The sequence below is a fragment of the Brienomyrus brachyistius genome, chromosome 18, assembly GCF_023856365.1.
Source record: "Brienomyrus brachyistius isolate T26 chromosome 18, BBRACH_0.4, whole genome shotgun sequence".
NCBI lineage: Eukaryota > Metazoa > Chordata > Actinopteri > Osteoglossiformes > Mormyridae > Brienomyrus > Brienomyrus brachyistius.
The window spans coordinates 10,740,255-10,762,061 of NC_064550.1; the positions used below are offsets into that span (position 1 = coordinate 10,740,255).

Genomic DNA, 21,807 nt, shown 5'->3' on the forward strand with positions numbered 1-21,807 from the left:
CCGTAATGGATGCAGAGCTGAGCATGCAGGGAAGTAGACCAGTGTCTCTGTTAAGTTCTCCCCAGGCATCCACCGAGTTCCTCTGGCGGTTCTCCTTACGTTTACCACTCTGTCACTATTATTATAATCATTGTCATTATTGCTATTGTTAGTTTTATTGTTGCTAATGTTTTATTAATGCACACAGTTTTAATAAAACACATATTTATAAAAGCCTAATGTTTTAGCCTCAGAGATTCCAGCTTGTAGAGGAGAGCTTTGCTGTGAGTGGCTATAAGACGGCATCGGTTGTAATGTTGCAGGGTAGACTGCCTGCCCGCCAAATCCACGCCCACTAGGTCATCAGCTCGATCTTGCCCTGCTTCCCGGGGTATTGATCACAACCTAGACTATATTGTAGCAGTCGGAAGTTTGGATACACCTACTCATTGAAAGGTTTATTTGTACTAAGACACCAAAACTATAAAATAACGTATATGGAATTATGCACTGACCAAAGAAGTATTAAACAAAAAATGTGATGTGTTGGGGGGGGGGGGCATGGTGGTGCAGTGGTTAGCACTGTTGCCTCACACCTCTGGGACCCGGGTTCGAGTCTCCGCCTGGGTCACATGTGTGTGGAGTTTGCATGTTCTCCCCATGTCGTCGTGGGGTTTCCTCCAGGTACTCCTGTTTCCCCCCCACAGTCCAAAGACATCCTGAGGCTAATTGGAGTTGCTAAATTCCCCAAAGGTGTGCATGTGTGAGTGAATGGTGTGTGAGTGTGCCCTGCGATGGGCTGGCCCCCCATCCTGGGTTGTTCCCTGCCTCGTGCCCATTGCTTCCGGGATAGGATCCGTACCCCCCGCAACCCAGTAGTAGGATAAGCGGTTTGAAAAATGGATGGATGGATGTTCTGCTGGTGTCAGTTAGTAATAATAAAAGCAGGGCTTTTGGGAAATAGAACCAATCAAAATATTGATTGATACACTGCATTACAGTGACACCTGGTGCCCAAATTGTGCTCAGTGAAGCCCAATTTTGCAGTCAAACTAGATTCAACTTGAAAAGCACAGAGCACAATGCAAAGCACTGAAAGAATGTGGCATTTTTAAAGAAGCATTCAATGAATATTGATTTCTTTTGTAGTTAGCAATGTTGTTGCACCAGTACAGAACAAAGAGGTTGGACCCAAGAGCACAGTTTATTCTACAAATATAAATCACTAACCAAAAGACAAGGTCACTCTGCACACAAAGATTTAAAAAGGAGCTTGCAAGCTGGTATAGTTTAGGTAAGGTTAGAATCAAAAACATAGAATACTTGAATACATAAAAGCACACTACAGTATTTATACAGGTCAGTTCAAGACACTTGAGAGATTGAAGCATAACTTTGCAAAACAGGGAAGATTATATAACTTACAAAAGTTTTCAAAGAAGTAAAAAACGGAGTTATGTCAGGTGGCAGCCGCTAACAGATTGGGGATCTGAGATATAATTTTGTGTGTTTTGGTTTTCTGTTTTTTTAGGTGACAGCGTTCTGATCCCAGATCATCAGCACTGAGGCAAAGCCTTTGAAACGTTTGAGGCAAAGCATCTGAAATGTTTAGAAACAGTATGACATATTCAAGCCCCCATCGGTGTCACGTGACCCTTTTGATACAGACTTCAGAGAAGCGTTTTGAAACTTCATGCTAAAAATGAATCAAAGCCATTCCAAAACATTCTTTGAATCAGCGGAGATCAGAATGAGTCATTTCATATAGCTGTTTGGGATTGTCAATCCCTCAGCACCAGGCTGTGCGTAGTGGTTGGTGAAGCATTATATGAGTTTTTCTAATGCAGGCTGTGTTCCTGCTCCCAGTCCAGAGTGAACAGAGAACACTGGTCTTCTCTAGAATCCCAATAAGTCACCTGCGGGGGAGGAACTTATGTTCTGGACGCCAGTGGCTATTAAAACCGACAACTAGCATCCAGCTCTGCGGGAACAGGTGACAGAAAATGTGTAAGGAACAGAGGAACAAAGCAGCCGGTTTTCATGCCCTCAAGTGTTACGCAGCAGAAGTAATTAGCGACTCCTCTCATCTGTCAGAAATGTGGGAATTGAGGCCAGAGACAGTGTCATTATGTGCTGGCAGGAATTATAGAGCTAGACCACCAGGGACACAGACATTTCCATTCCAACAATATTTATAGTGCAATAAACATATACACTGTATCGATCCCAGGGGGAAATTAATTTCCCTATTTCATTTAGCAATAATATTAGTAAATACTAACTCATGCACCAGCAACACTAACATCAACCTCCACCTATAAAAATGTGGTCAAATCAAAGGTGGGAGTAAGGTAAGATATACTTATGCGATCCCAGGGGGAAATTCTTTTGCATATAGGGGTGAGGGGTAGTACATAAATTGTACATATACACACAGAAGAGGAAGATGTGTCCTTCCTGCTTTAATGCTGCCTACATTTGTACCTGGGCCTTCCCAGGAAGCTCAGCCTAGCTGCAGTTAAGCGCATGTGAGCGCATGTGAGTGTAAAGACACTGCACAAACGGAATACCGCGCAGGAAAGAAATAAATAAACTGGTGGTGTATGTGACTTAGTAGTAGAAGCGCAGCATTATGAGTTTCAAATATGAAATGGTATCCCGGGCTACGTTATGGCCGGGGCTGAGAGACAGTAATGCAGTGCCTGATGACAGCAGGCAGAATGGATGCCCTGCGGTGTTACTCAGCGTGCCGTGATGCGATGAGTCTAACATTAATGCAACAGCGTAGAGACGCTCATGGGTACAGATTTAATAGCCTCAAATGTGGTTTTGTAGTCGGGGGACCAAACAAAAGCATATTGTTTTAAATTGGTTAGGAGTAACACAATATCCAGGACAACAGTTCAGGAAGGTGATATGCTTTTTGAACACTCAGTTTCCTGTTTTATTACCTGTGGTGTAACATATTTTACTGAAATGGAAATCTCTGTGACCGGACGCAAGAAAGGATAGGCTGCTCCTTCGGTGCAGGCATCGGAGCGATCGCACGAGTGCGAAAAATGATCTTTCGATTTCATGACCCTGAACAGAAATGATATTTGGTCATTACTACAAGAAGGATGAGAGTCCCACTGAAGTACAGGCCTCTGTGTTACTGCTTCAGCACAGCATCCATCCCAAAGGTGAGGCATCTGTGAGTGAATTTGCCCTTAAATGAAAAAATAATGAATTCACACACAGGTATGCAATTGATACGGCAGATTTATTGGTATCAGACAGAATAAACGTTTGTTAATATTTAATTGAATATCATTTACCACAGAATATTCAGATATATTAGCTTTCAGGTACAAAGCGTGGAGGAGGAAGGTGATCTGGTAGATTTGGCGCTCAGACACACAGCATCATGCTCATTAAGACATATGATGCCAAACATTAAGAAAAATACGGAAGTTCTCAAAACACAAGATTAAGGATGCGAAACTTTATTGCCATGTACATTAAGTACCTTATACTAGGTACAATGATAGATAGATAGATAGATAGATAGATAGATAGATAGATAGATAGATAGATAGATAGATAGATAGATAGATAGATAGATAGATAGATAGATAGATAGATAGATAGATAGATAGATAGATAAGTTTGTTGGGGTGGACTAAGAAAAAAGGTATGGGCACTCCTCAGATGTATATGTAAATAAACAATGCAAACTGCTAATGTTAAACGTTAAAAAAATTTAATTTCATTTTGTCTTCTCTCATATTTTATCTTCAAAGTTTGATTTTTGTGTTATTGCTTACAGTGTTTTTTATAATTACAACTGCCTCCTCTTGATTTGGCCATCCTGACTCAATTAGCTAGTCAGCAGGAATAACACATCCTGTAGAAGGTTATAATGAGTCTGGATCCTTTCCCAGCCATCAGAGGGCACAAGGCAGGGAGACCCTGGACAGGGTGCCAGGCCATCACAGGCCTTAAATAATAGGCGTCGGTCAATAAATTAGCATAACATTAATTAAATAACCCGCCTCTGGAATAAAACATAAATATCGCCTAATGAAACTATTCATAATGCGCTGAGTGCTTTTTAAAACCTCGGGCCCTTTGTGTTCTAGAAAGAATATCAATACTGTGAGTGTGGGAAGGTCAACGTCATGCGGGCGCAGCTTCTGTCTGGCCGACGGATGATAACAAGCATTTAAATTATTCAGGCATAACATACATGCCAAGGATAGATCACCTCCTCTATTTGAAATGGTGTTTGATTCAAGTGGAACACGATATCTTTGACTTTCCTAACGGGGAATTTTATTTCATTTTATTTTGTTTATTTATTTAATCATTCATTTATAGTTTCTTCTATTTTTATCTTAATATGACTTGAAACGTTTTTTTTTTTTTTTTTTTAATTCTGACTGCTATATTTATTTACTGTTAATCTGCACCTGTTCAGCAGTTGGGTAAGCTTTGGTTCTTTTAAACGCGCTATAGGAATAATCTTTGACCTCGACCTCCTGCGTCTGAAAATGAAAGCTGCTTTGACAAGATTTATAATGAATCTGCGCACGACAGAATCCTGCAACATTCAACAAGCTAGGGAGGGACAAAATGTCGGATCATTACGTCAAGCGATGACTATTGCCATGGGTGCAATTTCCCACCCTGCTCTGGAAGGGAAAAGGAAGATCTTATGTAGCCTAGATTAGCAGTTTACGCAGAAATACAATTATGCTGAGCTCGTGTAGCTCCGGCACACCATACTGAGTGTGAAAGGCAGATGGCGCGCCTTGAGGGCCTACCTACATGTAGGGGGTGTGTGACAGCGGCCTGACTGCAGAGCAGTTGCTTCCCGGATGCTGCTGACTTTGGCAACATTCCTGTGGAGCACAGCATGCTGGAGCGCTTGATGCTCTGCATGAACCGTGTGACCTACATGGGCCCAGAACATCCTACAACTGGCTGTAGCCAATGAACAGCTGGAACAACAGAGCCGCTGAAGAACATGGAGGAGAACGGCAGACAGGGCTGATGGAGGTAGGTGAGGCCCGTCTCCGGGGCATCATCGAGGGCCAAGTGCACACTTTGGCAGTCAAAGATAATTAGTCTTGCCTATTGTGTTACTTTATTGTGTCGTATAATTACCAATTCCCGGGTTCGAGTCTCCGCCTGGGTCACATGTGTGTGGAGTTTGCATGTTCTCCCCATGTCATCGTGGGGTGTCCTCCGGGTACTCCGATTTCCCCCCACAGTCGAAATACATACTGAGGCTAATTGGAGTTGCTAAATTCCCCATAGGTGTGCATGTGTGAGTGAATGGTGTGTGAGTGTGCCCTGCGATGGGCTGGCCCCCCATCCTGGGTTGTTCCCTTCCTCGTGCCCATTGCTTCTGGGATAGGCTCCGGACCCCCCGCGACCCAGTAGGATAAGCGGTTTGGAAAATGGATGGATGGATAATTACCAATTATCCAGCCCTGCTTGCCCTCATGTGTTGCACCTGTGTGTTTACCTTCATATATAAGTACTTAGGCCCGGGCTGGCGAGTCGAGCATTCATTGTGTTTGTCACCTAGAGTGACTGGCCCTCCACGCAGTAGAATCTCAGTCCAGTCCTGTCTCCAGTATTGAGGCTTCTGCGAGTTGGTATGCTTGGGACCCCAGGTGGACCCTAAACGGTCCTTACCACCATGACAGTGGTGGGGGAGGGTTACTGTCAGGCTTCCTCATTGTCTTGTGTAATTACCGATTATCCTGCCCTGCTTGACCTCTGTGTGAAACCCTTTATATATAAACTTGTTTTAACAATGCAATGTTAAATGATACACTGTATCAATGCATGTGTATTGTCTGTTTATTAGTTATTTATAAAGTTTACTGATAGCACGGTATAGCTGAATGACTAAGCATTATATTGCACTTGAGTTAGAGCTAGAGTAATTAGTTCTTGAATGATGACTTACCGTTAGGCTAAAGCTGAACCTTTGAAGGTCTAGGCTATATTTTGTGATGGAGCCCAAGCAAAGTAAATCAATTTCTTCTAAGTGTTTGGCTTCATGCTTGAATTGTAGCATTGAGGTGTTGTGTTATTTATCCTGTTTCTTTGGGGAAAGAATGGACCCGGGACTGAAAAGTCCCATTAGATACTTTCTGCTTCACTAATGTAATACTTTTCTGTGTCAAAGTTCATGTGGAACTTTCTCTTGAATGACACATACTGACATTTCCGAGCTGGAACATTGTGCACAGAAGAAACTCAGACAGAGAAGAAACTCAGACAGCTACTATTTTCTGCTCTTTGGTAGATAAACTATTTATGGTTTTTGTGATATGTTTGCTAAGTTTTGCACACACACACACACACACACACACACACACACACACACACACACACACACACACACACACACACACACACACACATACACACACACACATATAGGTTTGCAATTATATGTTGTGGGGACTCTCCATTCATTTCTATGGGGAAAACCCTAATCCCAACATGACACCCTTAACCCCCACCCAGCTCTAACCTTAACCATAAGTAACCAAACAAAATATGACACTTTTTTTAGCTTTTTGATTGCAGTCACAGATCAAATTAAGAGATCAAAGTAAATACAAATTTGCAGTTTTTGCAAGGATTTCTTTGGTACATTTCATGAAACATACTTACAGTTTTTCTTGATTGCTTTGGGGCGTTTCTCAAATGGCAATTAACATTTGCAAAACAACAAGTGTAATGTACAGAGACACTGCACAGCAATTCCACATGCAGTGCTGCATGTACAGAGACACTGCACTGCAATTCCACATGCAGTGCTGCATGAACAGAGACACTGCACTAAAATTCTCCATACAGTGCTGCATGTACAGAGACACTGCACTGGAAATATCCATACTGTGCTGCATGTACAGAGACACTGCACTGCAATTCCACATGCAGTGCTGCATGTACAGAGACACTGCACTGGAAATATCCATACTGCACCGCATGTTCAGAGACACTGCATTGGAATTGCTATGAAGTGCGGTGAAAAAATCTTGCCTTTCTCTTTTCTTTATCACGATGACAAGGCTTGTCAATAAATTACAGTCCAATCTCTTGCAATCTCCCACATACAGTACTTTGTGAGATATATGCCATGCAGAAGAACTGTGTCCTTGTGCATTGCTTAGCCATAGTTCACATGGAAAATACAAGGTACACTGATATATTAACAGGATGGCTAAGCATTTAGAGCATTTTGTTTGTGAACAATGACACAAGGACTTGTCATTCTGGAAGTGATGAAAGGTTCATTGACATAAATATTTACTTTAGAGGAAGAAACTAACGATTTTGAGAAAGTTACAGGCGTTTGCAGATTATCTATTGTGCAGTGCTGTTTGCACAAATAGTTTCAAGAAATGTGCTTACTGTTTTGCAAGTGTTAAAGATTACTTGAGAAATGTACCAAAGCAATTGAGGAAAACTGTTAACCAACTTGGACTGTTGCTGTAATTTCCAATTTTACCAGTAGAGGGCAATATATCATTCAGAGCAAATGGATCTTCTTTATGGGTCTGTGTGCATAGCCTAAGGCACGTTCCCACCTCGGGGATCGATCCATCCACTGGCACACCCACACAAGTACGACAGGTTTTTTCATCAGCTCCCCCCTACGGCAGTGCCACCATCCCCCAGGTTGGCAAATTTTATCATCAGTACTCTCATTCCCAGCAAATTTTATTTACCTTTGGACGAGGCAGAGGGTTGGGTTGGCCCTGCCTGTATGTATCAGGTCCGTGCATCACAACAGGATGATTTATTCTGCTCTGATCATCAAGCAGTAAACCTGATGATGATGATGGATGCGTGGATAATTGTGTCAATAATCATGTTGGAAAAGGTGAACCGGTAATATATACTGAATAGCTTCCAGAGATGTATAGATCTTAACCATTCATGATAAAATCAGAGAATAAAAGATGACTGTCCAATGCCAGTGAGGAGCACAAATTACAATGAGCTTACATGGCTGAATTTAGTTCCTGTAGGACAATTATAGCTCCAAGGTGATGGCCACTGTAGGCACAGCGCCACCTAGGAGTGTGGAGGACTGAAAACCACCAAAATGGCTCATTAATGAAACTGAAGCCCAAACAACAGAAATCCATATAGCACAATGTACAGCAGTGCCAGCAGCATCCTCATTAAAGAGTCTAAATATGGAGACTCAGGAGGGTCACATCCCTTCCGTTGGCTGGCAGGCTAATCAAACAGCGCTTTGTCTGGATGTTATACTGGTACCGGTTCTTTAAATAATGTTATGATGCCTCAATTGTATTTATTAATCGTCTCTGTAAGAGTAGATTGATTCTGCTTAGAATAAGCAAACAGCACATGAGAGGAGGCGTTATGAATTATATCTATTGCTGAGATGTTTTTCTGAATTGAAATTTTTTATTATTTTTTTTTTTTACTTTTCATTACAATTCTGTAATTGCCAGTGGGCATAAACAACATGATTCATATTTCCTGAGATAAATGCATTTCTGTTGTTTACTAGAAATATGCATTCCAAATATGTGCATATGTGTTCCACATTCTTTATCTTAAAGAATATGAAATCTCCACTAAGCAATTGGTAGTTTTTAAAAATCAGTTTAAACTGAAAAAAACTTCTAAATAAATACTATAATTTTATAAACACATCATTTAAAAAAAAAACATTGTAGAATACCCAAAAAAGTTTGCTGATAAATAAAAGGTTAACTTTAAGCCTATAGAGTTAAGGTCTGACAATAATATCATTTCATCCATTTAAAAGAATATTAGTTTACATTTTAAAGGCGAAAAAACAAAGAAAAAATTGTCACGTTCTAATTACATGAGTTAAATGGTCTGTAAAGTACATTAAATATTTTATTGTTAAGGTTTCCCTAATATGTATTAGCAATTATAAATGATTCACTTGTTTTTAATTTATTTTTCATTGATGTTTCACATCAGAACCAGACCAGTTACACTAATCAACAAAAGAATCCTTGGGTAAATTTTTGAGGTGTTTCTGGAATTTTCCATTTATTTAAAATGTACAAATAATCAAATATAAATGTGAAAACCTTAAACTGAAATAATTTACGCTGCAGTTACACCTAACGGACACCAGATGTGTGCAAGTGAGCAAATCTGAAATCCCACCCCCAGGCCCTCCTCCCCGGTTAGACACTCCCATTTCCCCCACCCGCGCGCCCCCCATCCTGTCCCCACCCAGCCATCTGCTGCTGCGTCAGACATCTTCTGGCTGCCAGCTGCTGCCGGGAATCCATTTTCTTCCTGCCTTTCTGTTGCAAAACAGGATGAAAGGGGGCTTTCAGCGGACCCCCCCCCCCCCCAAACCTGGTCTTTGTGCTGTTGCCGTTGGCAACCGGTAACTGAGTCACTCGACCTCTTACAAAAACAAAGGGGCCCCCCCTTACCCTCCATTGCTGCTTTGGGGGATTTAAAGTTTAAAGGGGCTCATCTGTGGTCTTTAACACATGGCGACTCGCTCACTCAGAAACGGGACACTTTGAGCTGCAATCTCACACCTCAGATTGTACAGTAAGTAAGTGAAGCAGGCCTACAAAGTAAACATGAAGGATGTTCAGTCCTCGTGATATTTTAGCGAAATACCTCATTTGGAATGTGAGTCTGAGTGATTTTTGTGCTGGATTTTGCAGCTTTTAGCTTTTACGTTCTCCGAGTGTGAAAGTCACGGTACAAGTCACTGCGGTCTGTAAGCAGCAGTGTTCCTCTCTACGTCATGGGGGGAAGCAAACCTTCACTCCACATTTTCTTATTCGTTTATAAGTAAAACACTCCTCTGTGTCTTTCCTCACGTCTCCCAGAAGGTCTGAGCGAGTCGACGTGAAATGAATTAAGATCGGCCTCTGTGGAGATCTGCCCATTTTCCATTCTGCTGATTAATAGAGAAACGCATTCCATGCAGCCTGGCTGCTTTTCCCCCTCGACATGATCACGGGGGGGGGGGGGGGTGGGTGGTGGGGGGTGGGGAGTATGGGGGGGGGGGGCAGCTGTGAATTTTTCCTCTCAAGTGCCATGTGTGTGCGTGGGTGTATACTTATGCGTGTATGTGTGTGTATTTCTGTATGTATGTGTGTGTGTTTATATATTAAGTGTTTATATAAGTGTTTATATATTAAGGAGTGTGTGTTTATGTAATTAAGTAGTATTTGTGTGTCCATCTGCGTGTTCATGAGGGTTCATGATGCTAAGTATTTATATCTGCGTATGGGACTGAGTGTGAGTTATTTGTGGGTGTGTGTTTGTATTAGTCTCACAATGCATAGCTGTGAGGTGTGTATGTTCAGTGTGTGTACAGTACATGTGCGTATTTTTTTATGTAAATATCAGTGTGTGGTATATACATATTTTTATGTGGGTGGTGTTAGTTTATTTATATGTTTAAGTGTATGTGGGATTGACTGTGTAAATATTTTAATCTGTTAGTTTGTTACTATTAGTGTGTGTTTGGGCCCATTTGTGTGTGTGTGTGTGTGTGGATGGATGGATCATTGCAGAGGCAAATATACCAGCACAATGGAGCCATGGAGGAATGAACTGATTAGTCCTTTTCAGCCTGTTTCGTGTGTTTGTGAATGTTTTGGAAATGGCTGCATAGTATCTGACTCATTCAGAGCAGATGACCTTCAGTTCTGCAGGCGATGGGACTGGCCAGAGTTTTATCTATTGACCTTCAGTTGAATTCCTCACTAAACAGATTATAGACGCTTTGGCCTCAATCCTGCTCTCTGTTTCCAGTCAGACACAGATGTGATCCTTAAATGCTTCAGATAAATGAATCATCCGGACTCACAAAGAAGCAGCTCTGTGGACAGAACGATAAGGGCTGCTACACTGCAACTTACATCTGAAGTTACGTTGTAATCACAGGGTCCCTGTGCACTGCAGTACTTTTAGCGCTGAGAACGCATTCCGCAGTCTGACTCAGGAAATCCCTCTTTTGGGAAATTCCAGGATTGGTCACTAGGGGGGGATGTTGGGCCACAGATGACAGGTCGCGCCGCCAGTTTCTGCTCACGTTCGTCACCCGTGTATTTATATCCTTGAGTGCTACTGAGTGTGGGGGTGGGTGACGCACAGATGTTGGGGGAAGAGTAATGCGTGGTATGTAGCGTGGTATTCCAAAATATCCCAGCTTCCAACCCTGCTGGAATCCTTGAAGGATACAACTGCAGACTGGAGTGAGTGGTGTAGCGTGTTATTTTATGTGCATTACCATTCTGATAAGTAGTGTGCGTGTAACAGTAATAGTGATACATATTGTGCACATTGGACAACCCAAAGTAACACAGTACATAGGAACACATTTCTCTTCTATTAGGGATATACAGGACTGCTTGGCGTTTGCACACAATATCACACATTCCTGGTGCTCCATTCATGTTAACTAATTGGCTCAAGTCCTTTGGAAACCAGCCACAAATTGATGGGAGTCAGGATTCATTAGTTTGATGTCGCTGTTGACAACACAGCCTCACAACAACCGGGGACTGGAAGCTGGGAGCTCTGGGCTGTGGCCTGCAAGATGGAGGCTGGAGCTTAGAGGCCAGAGAGTGTGGCCTGCAAGATGGAGGCTGGATTGAGGATTGATTGAGGAAGCATTTAAACAGGATACCTACCGATCACAGGCGCAGTGTTCTAACCGACTGAGCCGCACTGCAGCAATACACCAATGCTGACACAGCTACAGGACAGTGCTAAGTCATTCATCACAGCCTCATGTCTGTTTAGCCGCCTGTTTCATTGTTATTTGGGGCTCAGAATTGCCAGTTTATAGCAACAGAAAACAATCTTGACTTATAACCCTAAACCCAAGCTGTAGTCTGGGGAAGCCCTCTTAAGCAGTGTAAGCCTCTTAGGTGGATGGATTAGGATTAGTCTGAGTACATCGAACCCTTATCCTTTGAATACAATGCTGTCATAGGACTAAAAAAAAATGCAGAGAGAAATGCATGGCATCTGATTGGTTGAGTAGAGGTATAAATAATGAGCAGGAGGTTGCAGAATAACAGCAGAGATATTGCAGGAAGGAAGGATATGAGTGTATAAGAATAGAGACACTGCCGACAGAACTGTGGAGAAGAGTGGGGAACTGCTGACAGGCAGGGCAGAGTGAGCAGGGTCTCCTTATCCTTATTCCTCTTTGTCAGATGATCGAAGCATGTTGCATGTCATAAACACTGAAGAGGCATAATGTCAGTGGAGATGCTGTAACACATACGGAGTCGGACACTGAGAGTGTAAAAGCCAGCACACCGGAGCCCGTCCTCCCTGTCCCCACTGTGGCTCCGCCTGCGTCTCACTCGCCCTGCCAGGATTTCATAGCAATTCTGCCTGGAGTGTTTTTCCATTTTCTTACGTCTGGTGTGGTAGTTCAGTGAGCCACATCAGAAAAGGAAGTTATGCCGAGCTGAAGTGACAGGCTTCTCTTGAACATCCTGCTTCACCTTTGCCGCTGAACTTAGACTCAGGGAATACTGCCGAGCTTGTGTTCCACCTCATGGGCCTGTTGTTGGAGCACAGACAGTCTGGGTACCTCCTACAGGCTTGGGGGGGGGATGAGGGGTCAGAGGACTGACATCAGGCTTCTGGGTGTCTGCTTAATATCGAACCTCATGACCTGAAAGTGAATATGTGCTGTAGAACCTGGTATCTTAATGAGGGACCATAATGCTGATGGAGCTTCATCTGCTGAAAAAGCACTAAAACATTCTTATCTGGTTTATGGTGGTGTTAAGGAAATATAAAGGAGCCAGTGAACAATGGCTAAAACAAAAGCTCTACATATTGCATGTGTGGGATAGTGTGGGTAGACACGTGCAGACACGCGCACACACACACGCTCACAAAGACAGACACACACTCACACGCGCACACAAACACACACACATACACGCTACACATACACAAAGACAGACACACACTCACAGGCACACACGCACACACACACACACATACGTTTACATAGACAGACACACACATGTAGGGTATACCTATCCTTGTGGGGCCCACTCATTCACTTCTATGGGAAAAATGCTAACGCTAACTATGACAACCTTAACCTTAAAGCAAGAAATTACTTTGGGCTGGGCCATAAGGAAAAGATTCTAGCTGGGGGGGGGGCATTTTATAGCAGACCACCTTGCAAAGTAATTTCTTGTTGTAGAAATTAATTTGCCCCCCCCCCCCAGCTAGAATCTTTTCCTTATGAACCAGCCCAAAGTAATTTGTACAGCATAAATAAGGGACAAATATGAGTATCTGGTGCAAGTTTGGTGCATGTAGCATTTTCTCAGTCAGAGTTAGACAAGGGGGGTATTCTGTGGCAGGGTGGCCTGCTATAAAATCCCCCCCCCCACCCAGGTAGAATCTTTTTCTTATGGCTGGACGACTTGCAATACGACTTGTTAACTGTATTGTACACACGGGGTTTACAGTGAGTGGTGAAATTTTGTTTTGTCTGTGGGTCGATGTCAGATCATTTTCAAGCGTGATGGTGCTGAGTATGAAGTTATACGCCGTATTATATTATACGACGACAGAATAGAAGAGCAATTTCAGCAGGATGGACTCAACAAAGTATCAAACTACAGTTTCAACTAAATCAGTCCCTTCTTGCGACTGAAAGCGACTGTACTTGCACAGACGAGCATTGTCGAGAAGAAAAGCATCACTGTAGCGTTTTAATGAAAAAGTTACCGTCACATTTGTGACGAATTACAGGAGGATGTGAATGATAATTTAAGGTTCGAATGTAAAAAGGCATAATGAACAACTACTTTGAGTTTTTTCAGTCGGTTTAGGGCAAGAAAAGGGATTTAAAGAGCGTTCACTTCCGCTACGCTGGAGAAGCGACTTTGCCTTTAATTGGAGCGATGACATCAGGGGGGCAATCCTTGGCAGGGGGGCAGTTTAGGGCAGAACACCGGAATCTTGTCCATATTGACCACCTTTGCCAGCGTTAAGCTCCCACGCCTGTGTAGAGGTGCTACCATATCCGACAGTTAGTTTTCACTGCATTTCTGTGCCACTGCGCCATGTTAGTCTGGGTGCTGTGCTGTTAACTGAGGCCTGATGGATGTGGGTCACTGGGCATTTCGTTTCCAACCAGTAGATGTCACTGTTTCTGGAAAGTACGGCCACTGGTAGCAACGCTAACAATGCTAACAGATACGTTAGAGGGCTTTAATTTGCACTAGTAAAATATCATATAACATTTAATATAGATATATTAGATGTATGGATATGTATATATTTTTTAAACGCGTATAAGGATGTTTAAGGTATTAGCTTTATTTTGGGAGAACCCTCTTTAGCATCTTAGCATCATGCTGTTTTATACAGTGGCCATAGAGTGGTGCCAGAAGTCCATGTGTGGAATATTAGTGTCGAATTCCACAGCCTGCCTGGTTAATGGGAAGAATGAAACGCAGTGATGTCAGTGGCAGACAGAGGGAGACAAAACTCACGTTAATCCTTCTCTTGGACCATGCTGAAGACTGTGGAGTTCAACCATCCGCTGCAGAGAGAATATAATTGAAGCCATCTGGGAGAGTCCAGCACGCTTCCTGGATTGTTCCTCTCTGTGTTTGTCACTGCAGTGGAAACCGTCTGATCACACAAATCAGACCCAACCCCAAACTCCACAGGCACACGGATGCGCACAATCACACCTACATCTGTTTTTAGTGACGGCACAATTTGCCCCTGTGCTTGTGTGCATTTTAAATAAAGCTGTTCTGTGAGATTCCCTTATTTTTGACAGTAGTCATAGGCTCAGTACATGTGAGCTTTGTATATCGCCACCGAGAATGTTCTTTACGCCTGGTGCCAGTATTCAAACCGCGGCGTGTCATACTCCTGCATTTTGTCGTACACAGTCAGCCTGTGCTTCTCATGCCCACAGCGGAGACAATTTCCTCCGAATTAATAATTTGCGTGTCATTTATCTTATCTGCTCTCTCCAGAGATTATGAGATACCATGTGACTGCACTGTGAGCTAATTTAACGTACAGTGTGTGACACGGATGTATGGCACAGGTTTCCAATGGCTGTGTTCCTGTGCATCTGCGTCTGTCTATGTGTCTTTATTTATATCTGTGTCTCTCTACCTCTATTTATGTAGTTATTGCTAATCAGTGCAATCAAGTTCCCTAAATGTGACTGATTTGACGTTATATTGTCAGGGCTAAAGCTGATTAGCACGTTAGCACTCATGGCTAACGCTGTTGTCCATCAAGTGCTCCATGCATTACAGCATGACGTCAGCCATCTAAGTCTAATCCCAGTACTCCTACTACAGCTTTTCTTCGCTGGTGTTTCTGGCTTCCAAACTAACACACCATGTATCTGTGTTTGTGTGTATGTCTGTATGTGTGTATGTCTGTTTGTGTGTATGTCTGTATGTGTGTATGTCTGTATGTGTGTATGTCTGTTTGTGTGTATGTCTGTATGTGTGTATGTCTGTATGTGTGTATGTCTGTATGTGTGTATGTCTGTATGTGTGTATGTCTGTTTGTGTGTATGTCTGTATGTGTGTATGCGTATGCATGTTCATAATGCATATTTGTGTGGGTGTACATGGTGTATTTGAGTGCATGCGTACTTGAGTGTGTGCAATGTGTGTGTGTGTGTGTGTGTGTGTGTCTCTGAGGGACACACTGTATTACACAGCGGCTCTGATGTGGGCTCATTGACTTCCTGTTAATGTGGATAGCAGATGGAGGGTTTTTCTGAAGTTAATCCCCCTCCCATCCCACCCCCCGTGTGTCTGTGCCACAGGCTCAGGGGCCGTTATCTGCAGGAACCGCCAAATTGCCTTGTTAAAAACCTCCCTCTTTGTTTATGCGCCAAGTGCTGAAAAGTAAAAATGTAACGGCCGGCCTCCTCCCAGAGACTCATTAAACTGTAAGTGCACATGTCCCGTTAAGGGTTACAGCGGTCTGTGTGAATCCCGGCTTACCGCACACACTCTCTGTGTGGGTTTGCGTGTGCGGGAGCCTGGAGCATCTCTCACTTAGTCGTCTCGCTGCTTTCCTGCCATTGAAGTATCAGACATGCTCTTTCAGCTCTAAACAAAAGGCATGTATCAGAAAGTGACTTTTTTTTAACATAAAGCAACACAGAAGAGCTGTAAAATCGATCATCTTTCTCTTTTATTTCCAGAACTTGGACATCCGATTCTCCAAGATGTTTCCCATTAAGGTTCAACACGCGCAGGGACAGATTATGGGTTGTGTGGGCCCCTGGGCAAAACGTTTGCGAGGCCTCTAAAATAGACAAACGAAAATACATTGTTGATAAGCGTTGCAAATTGTTTTGGGCTAGGGGCCCCACGGGCCCCCTGCACCCCAAGGGCCCCTGGGCAGCGGCCCCGCTGGCCCGGTCCGTAATCCGTCCCTGAACACGCGAGACGCTGCTGGCAAAACATACACCAGGAAAATGACTTGTCATTCACTAGCACTTCACTTGACATCTCAGGAGATATTTCTGTACCCCCCCCTCCCCCGTGTGACCTCATACTGCTGACCCTCTCACGACATGAAGTCAGACGCTGTCCCGGCTGCAGAATGCCTTTGAGCAATAATACATTAGGGGACATTCGGAAAGCGGAAGACGAGTCCTTCCACGAGGAAGCAATTAGAGGGTAGGAGCCGAAGGATATGGGGGATGAAAGCCTGTGAATGGAATTTCCCGCTGTGTTACCTTGGTTAAACCCCTCAGTTTCAGAGAATTATGGGCTACTCACATTACTGGGGCCTCTTTGATGAACTGCAGGGGTTCACTTGTCACTGGAGTGTGAGTGTTGTATGAGATGCACGTGGTCACGTTTGGTAAACCGTGCATGAGTTTGTTAGATGTGACCAGGCGTGGGAGTTTGTTACCTGCGTGTGTCCATGCCACTGCGATGAGTTTGTTATACGCACTCATGCCACTAGTATTCCTGACATTCAATGTGTTCATGGCTGCACATATTTTGTGGAGTTTTTTGCGCTCACATGTATGTTTGTTGCGCAGTGTGCGTTCGCACACCACGGCTGTAAGATCCAGAGTGTGATCACTGTGCACGGCGACGTGCGAGTCTGTGTAGCTGATCACTGAACTTGGCTTCCATCTCAGAGCTGAACCACAGATGTGGGATCTATGTGTTTAACTTGGTTTCTTTTCCCCAGAGAAGGCCAACATTTACATCCAACCCACATTCATGTAACCCGAGCCCTAGAAACATAAAAAGTTAACTCTTTCCAGATTCTCATTTACCCTTTAGTTTGCTTATGGCAAGGAAAACAGAATCTGGATTTTAAAAGTCTGACACTTTCTGACACATTTTGTAAGGGTCTGTGTTTGTTTGTGTATTTGTATAATCAGGATTTTATTTCACTGAAACAGAAATGTTAGTTTCTCCATCATTGCTCCTGCTGTTAATACTTTGGTAAAAAGCTCACATGTCTTTTCTCAGCTACTGACTTCTAAAGAGGAGAAACTTACAGTTGAGGGAAAAGCTTCAAAGTATGTGCAGATAACTATGGCTACACACTGCAAAACGCACCTACCCTGACTATCTGTGCCTGAACAAAGACAGTGAGCATAACGGTAACTAAGCTGCAGGGCTGAACTGGGATTCAAAATCAGCCCAGGACCAATTTCACTGTTAGTCTTCTAAGATAAATTTTGCTGAGTGGGGGGGCGGGGGGCTTGTCACAAATTTTGCCAGCTGACAAGCACATCAGCCCACCGGGAAAATGTCCAGTATGCCAGATGGCCAGTCCAGCCCCTCTAAACTCTGTTAGTCTAAATATCTGTATTTCAGTGCTATTAGTCGGAGGATTGAGCTCAATCCATACTTCTCAGAAACCGACAGTGGCACAAAAGGCCCAGTGTCCCTCATTTACACAGATATTTCATTGCCAGGTATTTTTTCATATTCAGTGCTGCACAAAATATCATTTTATATAATGTCAGCACATTCACATTTACATCTTGGCAGGCTACCTAAGCCAGCTTCCTTCAGCTACCTTTAACTCTTAAGTCTACTTTTGTGTCCACGAATAGCTTTGCTATTTTTAATCTTTATAAAGTCCCTCGAAATGGTGGTGGGCATCATTAGCTAAAAGCATCACTCACGCAGTGAACTGCAGTCACGTGATTTGCGGATCTGAGACGCGGCGTGACCTGCATCCACCAGCTCAACTGGGTTAGTACCGCGTGACGCTGACTGCTGGGGAACTGCGAGGAGGTTGCCATGGTAGCAGCAGCTACAGAGTCAAGCAGTCGTTCTATGTTTGGAACATAACAATCTGGGTTGGACCTACAAACACACAGGCAAGGGAGAATGTTATCCCACCATTCGGCTGCTACGGCCAATGAATAACAGTGTGTGCAGAGCAATCTGCAGAGACACACTGTCCTGCGTCTGTTTTAGGGCTTGTGAGGGCATGGAAGCTATTATTCTCAGTATAGTTGAAGCTGCAGCAGGCTGATCTGTTACAGAACAGATCTGCATTGAATTCTGAACTGGTTTGGTTCAAATGATGCAAACCTGCTGATCTTAGCTAATAATAATAATAACATTAATAGTAATGTTAACCTGAGTTAGCATGATGGCTTGGCGCATAGCACTCCAGCCTCTGGCTCCATCTGTGAGGTTTGTATGTGCTTCCCGTGTGCTTCCCGTGTTATTCCAGTGTGCTTCCCGTGTTATTCCAGTGTGCTTCCCGTGTTATTCCCAGGCTTTCCTGCAGGTTCTCCAGTTTCCCACCACAGTGCAAAAACATGCTGAGGCGTATTCAAGAAAATGGATGAAAGGCTTATTATTTAGGTTCCAAGCAGTGATGCAGCTGCTGGACCCCAATTGCTTTATTAATATTATTATTATTCAGTTAAATTCAGCAAGGATCGTACTTCAGCTTGTATCCCGACAATCTGTACTGTCTTTGGAAAGATCTGGAAAGTCTGTTTGTTATAGCTGGACATGTAAAGTCATGATCAAAGAATTCTCATAAATCACACAGAAACACATGCAGAATGGCACAAAAACATGCTCAGGAGAAAACACATGGCTTTAGATAAGGGTAGGAATGGCTGGTGTTGTAATGAAATATACTTCAAATCTTTACAACTTTATAAATAACAGGGAGCGCTACAATGAGCAGTTTGAAGAAGAAACTTTATTTTTGAATTTCAGGTAAAGGAGAAAATAAACAGCATTTTAACTATTAGCATATAAATGTAACACTGAGTTAGTCGTTAAAAAGTGGTTTCATTAGAATACTGAAGAGACTAATCAGCCGTTTATATCCATTTAAACAGGTGATTCAAATGCACAAAACGAAACAGGAAACCAAAATCACCGACACATGAGAAATAAACAACTGAAACCTTTAGCCTTTTTCGGATTATTTTTCACTACATAGTTCAATAAACACAAAAATATGCACAACACATTCGATGTTTCTAACTACTTTTTCTGCTTTTTGCAAGGTTGACATTTATTTACATGTGGTGTTAGTCTGTGAATTCCAGGTTTTCACTATATTTTCACAATTTATATGAAGTTTTTTTTTTGTTTCATTTTTTTCTTTTACTTAAAAATAAGCTAACATTCCAGTAGTACATGTTAGGGTGTAAGAGTGAAGGATCATTGTGATATAGGCAACGTGTGTCACTGACCGTTTTACACTAAGCGAAAGCAGTAATGGCACTCTGGGATACGTGTACATAGTCTGTCTTTGTCCCAGGCCATATCTGTCCTGGTCTGTCCTCAGTCCTCGTGTCTGTCCCAGGCCATATCTGTCCTGGTCTGTCCTCAGTCCTCGTGTCTGTCCCAGGGCTTATCGACCCTGGTCTGTACTCCAGAGTCTCACCGAAAGAGACAATTCTGTCCACAGATCAGGAGTTCAGAGGCTCCATCATTTACTGGTACAGACTGAGGAGAGAGTGAGCTTCTCCAGACAGACCAGCAACCGCTCTTCCTTATACGTCCACGAAACAAGAAGCACACCCTGTCCATGCGAATCATGTTAGCAGCATGCACTAGCGTAGCGTGTGGAGGAGTGTGACGAACAGCGGGTGGGAGGCCAGGTGGGCCTTATAAAACAAGCAGATTTATGCAACATGCAGAGTGAGCAAGGGGAGAGGCCAACCTGGCTGGCATCTCGCGTGTCGCGTCATCGGTGCCGCAGAGCCGCCAACAGGCGCGAGCTACAATCCCACAACATTTGAACAAAGCTGTCCCAAAGCCACATCTTTCAACTCAACTCAGCCCACACGACTAACTTTCAATTCGACTAACATTAGCAACAAAGCAAACCTGCGTCAGATTTAACGTTAATAGACACATATAAGCCACGTTCTTCTCTTCGCCACAAGAGCTATGGATTTATTTGAACTATTCTTCCAAGAAACGACAGAAAAAAAAACGTCTGGCAAGTCACACGTGCTCTCTTTGTAACAAAAATGCATGTTTTAAAATCTGCGGGTTTAAATGTGAAAAACCCTGTGCTTGCTCTCTAGGAAACTCAAAACAGCGCCGTTCTCGTCTTCAGTAAGCATTTCTTAAATCATTTTACTTGTTTAATGCGATGCAAATCTGTAAGTAAAAATCTTCACACTAACACTGGAACATCTAACACCCCTGAGCTTCATAACCTTCAGATCCATCCGAACACATTTCATTTCTCCATTAATCTTCTCGTGCTTAACCACCCTCTGCGGTTACGAAGCCCTGTCATAATCATACAGTAAGTTACACGCACCAAGCAAACTTGGAAATAGAGACTGATGCACAGTTAAGAATGAGCATATGAACCCAGCATGACCAGATAAGTTCCAGTCAGGAAAGTTACATTTAGACTGAACTGAATGGGGAGATTAAACTGAGCCGGGCTCGACATATAAGCGCGACGGGGAGCCGGAACCCAGCGACATTGTTCCGCAGCTTTTATTTCTTGTCCTTTTTGGCCGACTTCTTCTTGCTGGCAGGAGTCTGAGCTGGCTTGGGGGGCTCAGCCTGGATGGGAGGTGGCCCCTGCTCCTGGGGAGGGGGCAGGGCTTGCTGCGGGGAAGCGGCCAGGAGGGTGGCAGTGCTGCCGGGGATGTAGACGTTCTGCCGGTAGTCTGGCATGTGCTGCATGGCGAACTGGGGGCCACAGCGGCCCATAGTGCCGGGTCTGAGGTGGGGGCCACTGGCCTCATTCGCTTCTAAGTGGGGGGGAAGGAAAGGGAGGGGTGTGAGGAGCATCAAGTGGAAAAGAAAGACACAGACCAAAACTCTGACATATTGCAGGGTGACCCCTGTCTCATTCCCAGGGATAGGAACCTTGAATATGCAATTATTGATGGAAGGATGGATGGACGGATGAACGGACAGATGGATGGGTGTCTCCATATGAGTTAGTTAACCATGGAAATAAATAACCTCACAGGGTGAAATATGTTTGGTGTGTAACACACACAGTCACTGCTGTCACCCTAACATGCGGCTCTGAGCAAACACAGTCACTGCTGTCACCCTAACATGCTGCCCTGAGCAAACACAGTCACTGCTGTCACCCTAACATGCTGCCCTGAGCAAACACAGTCACTGCTGTCACCCTAACATGCTGCCCTGAGCAAACAGTCACTGCTGTCACTCTAACATGCTGCCCTGAGCAAACAGTCACTGCTGTCACCCTAACATGCTGCCCTGAGCAAACACAGTCACTGCTGTCACTATAACATGCTGCCCTGAGCAAACACAGTCACTGCTGTCACCC

General features: G+C 43.6%; 1 protein-coding gene across 50 annotated transcripts in view; it reads right to left on the reverse strand.

Annotated features, from left to right (window-relative positions):
* Positions 1–19,203: 19,203 nt before the first annotated feature.
* LOC125712471 (protocadherin beta-16-like) overlaps positions 19,204–21,807 on the reverse strand; it is a 108,130-nt gene continuing 105,526 nt past the window's right edge. For all 50 annotated transcript variants that reach the window (XM_048982566.1, XM_048982535.1, XM_048982536.1 and 47 more), the window contains one exon: positions 19,204–21,253. In XM_048982566.1, the coding sequence (XP_048838523.1) occupies positions 20,994–21,253 (260 nt within the window). In that variant the 3' untranslated portion in view covers positions 19,204–20,993. The remainder of the gene's footprint in view (positions 21,254–21,807) is intronic.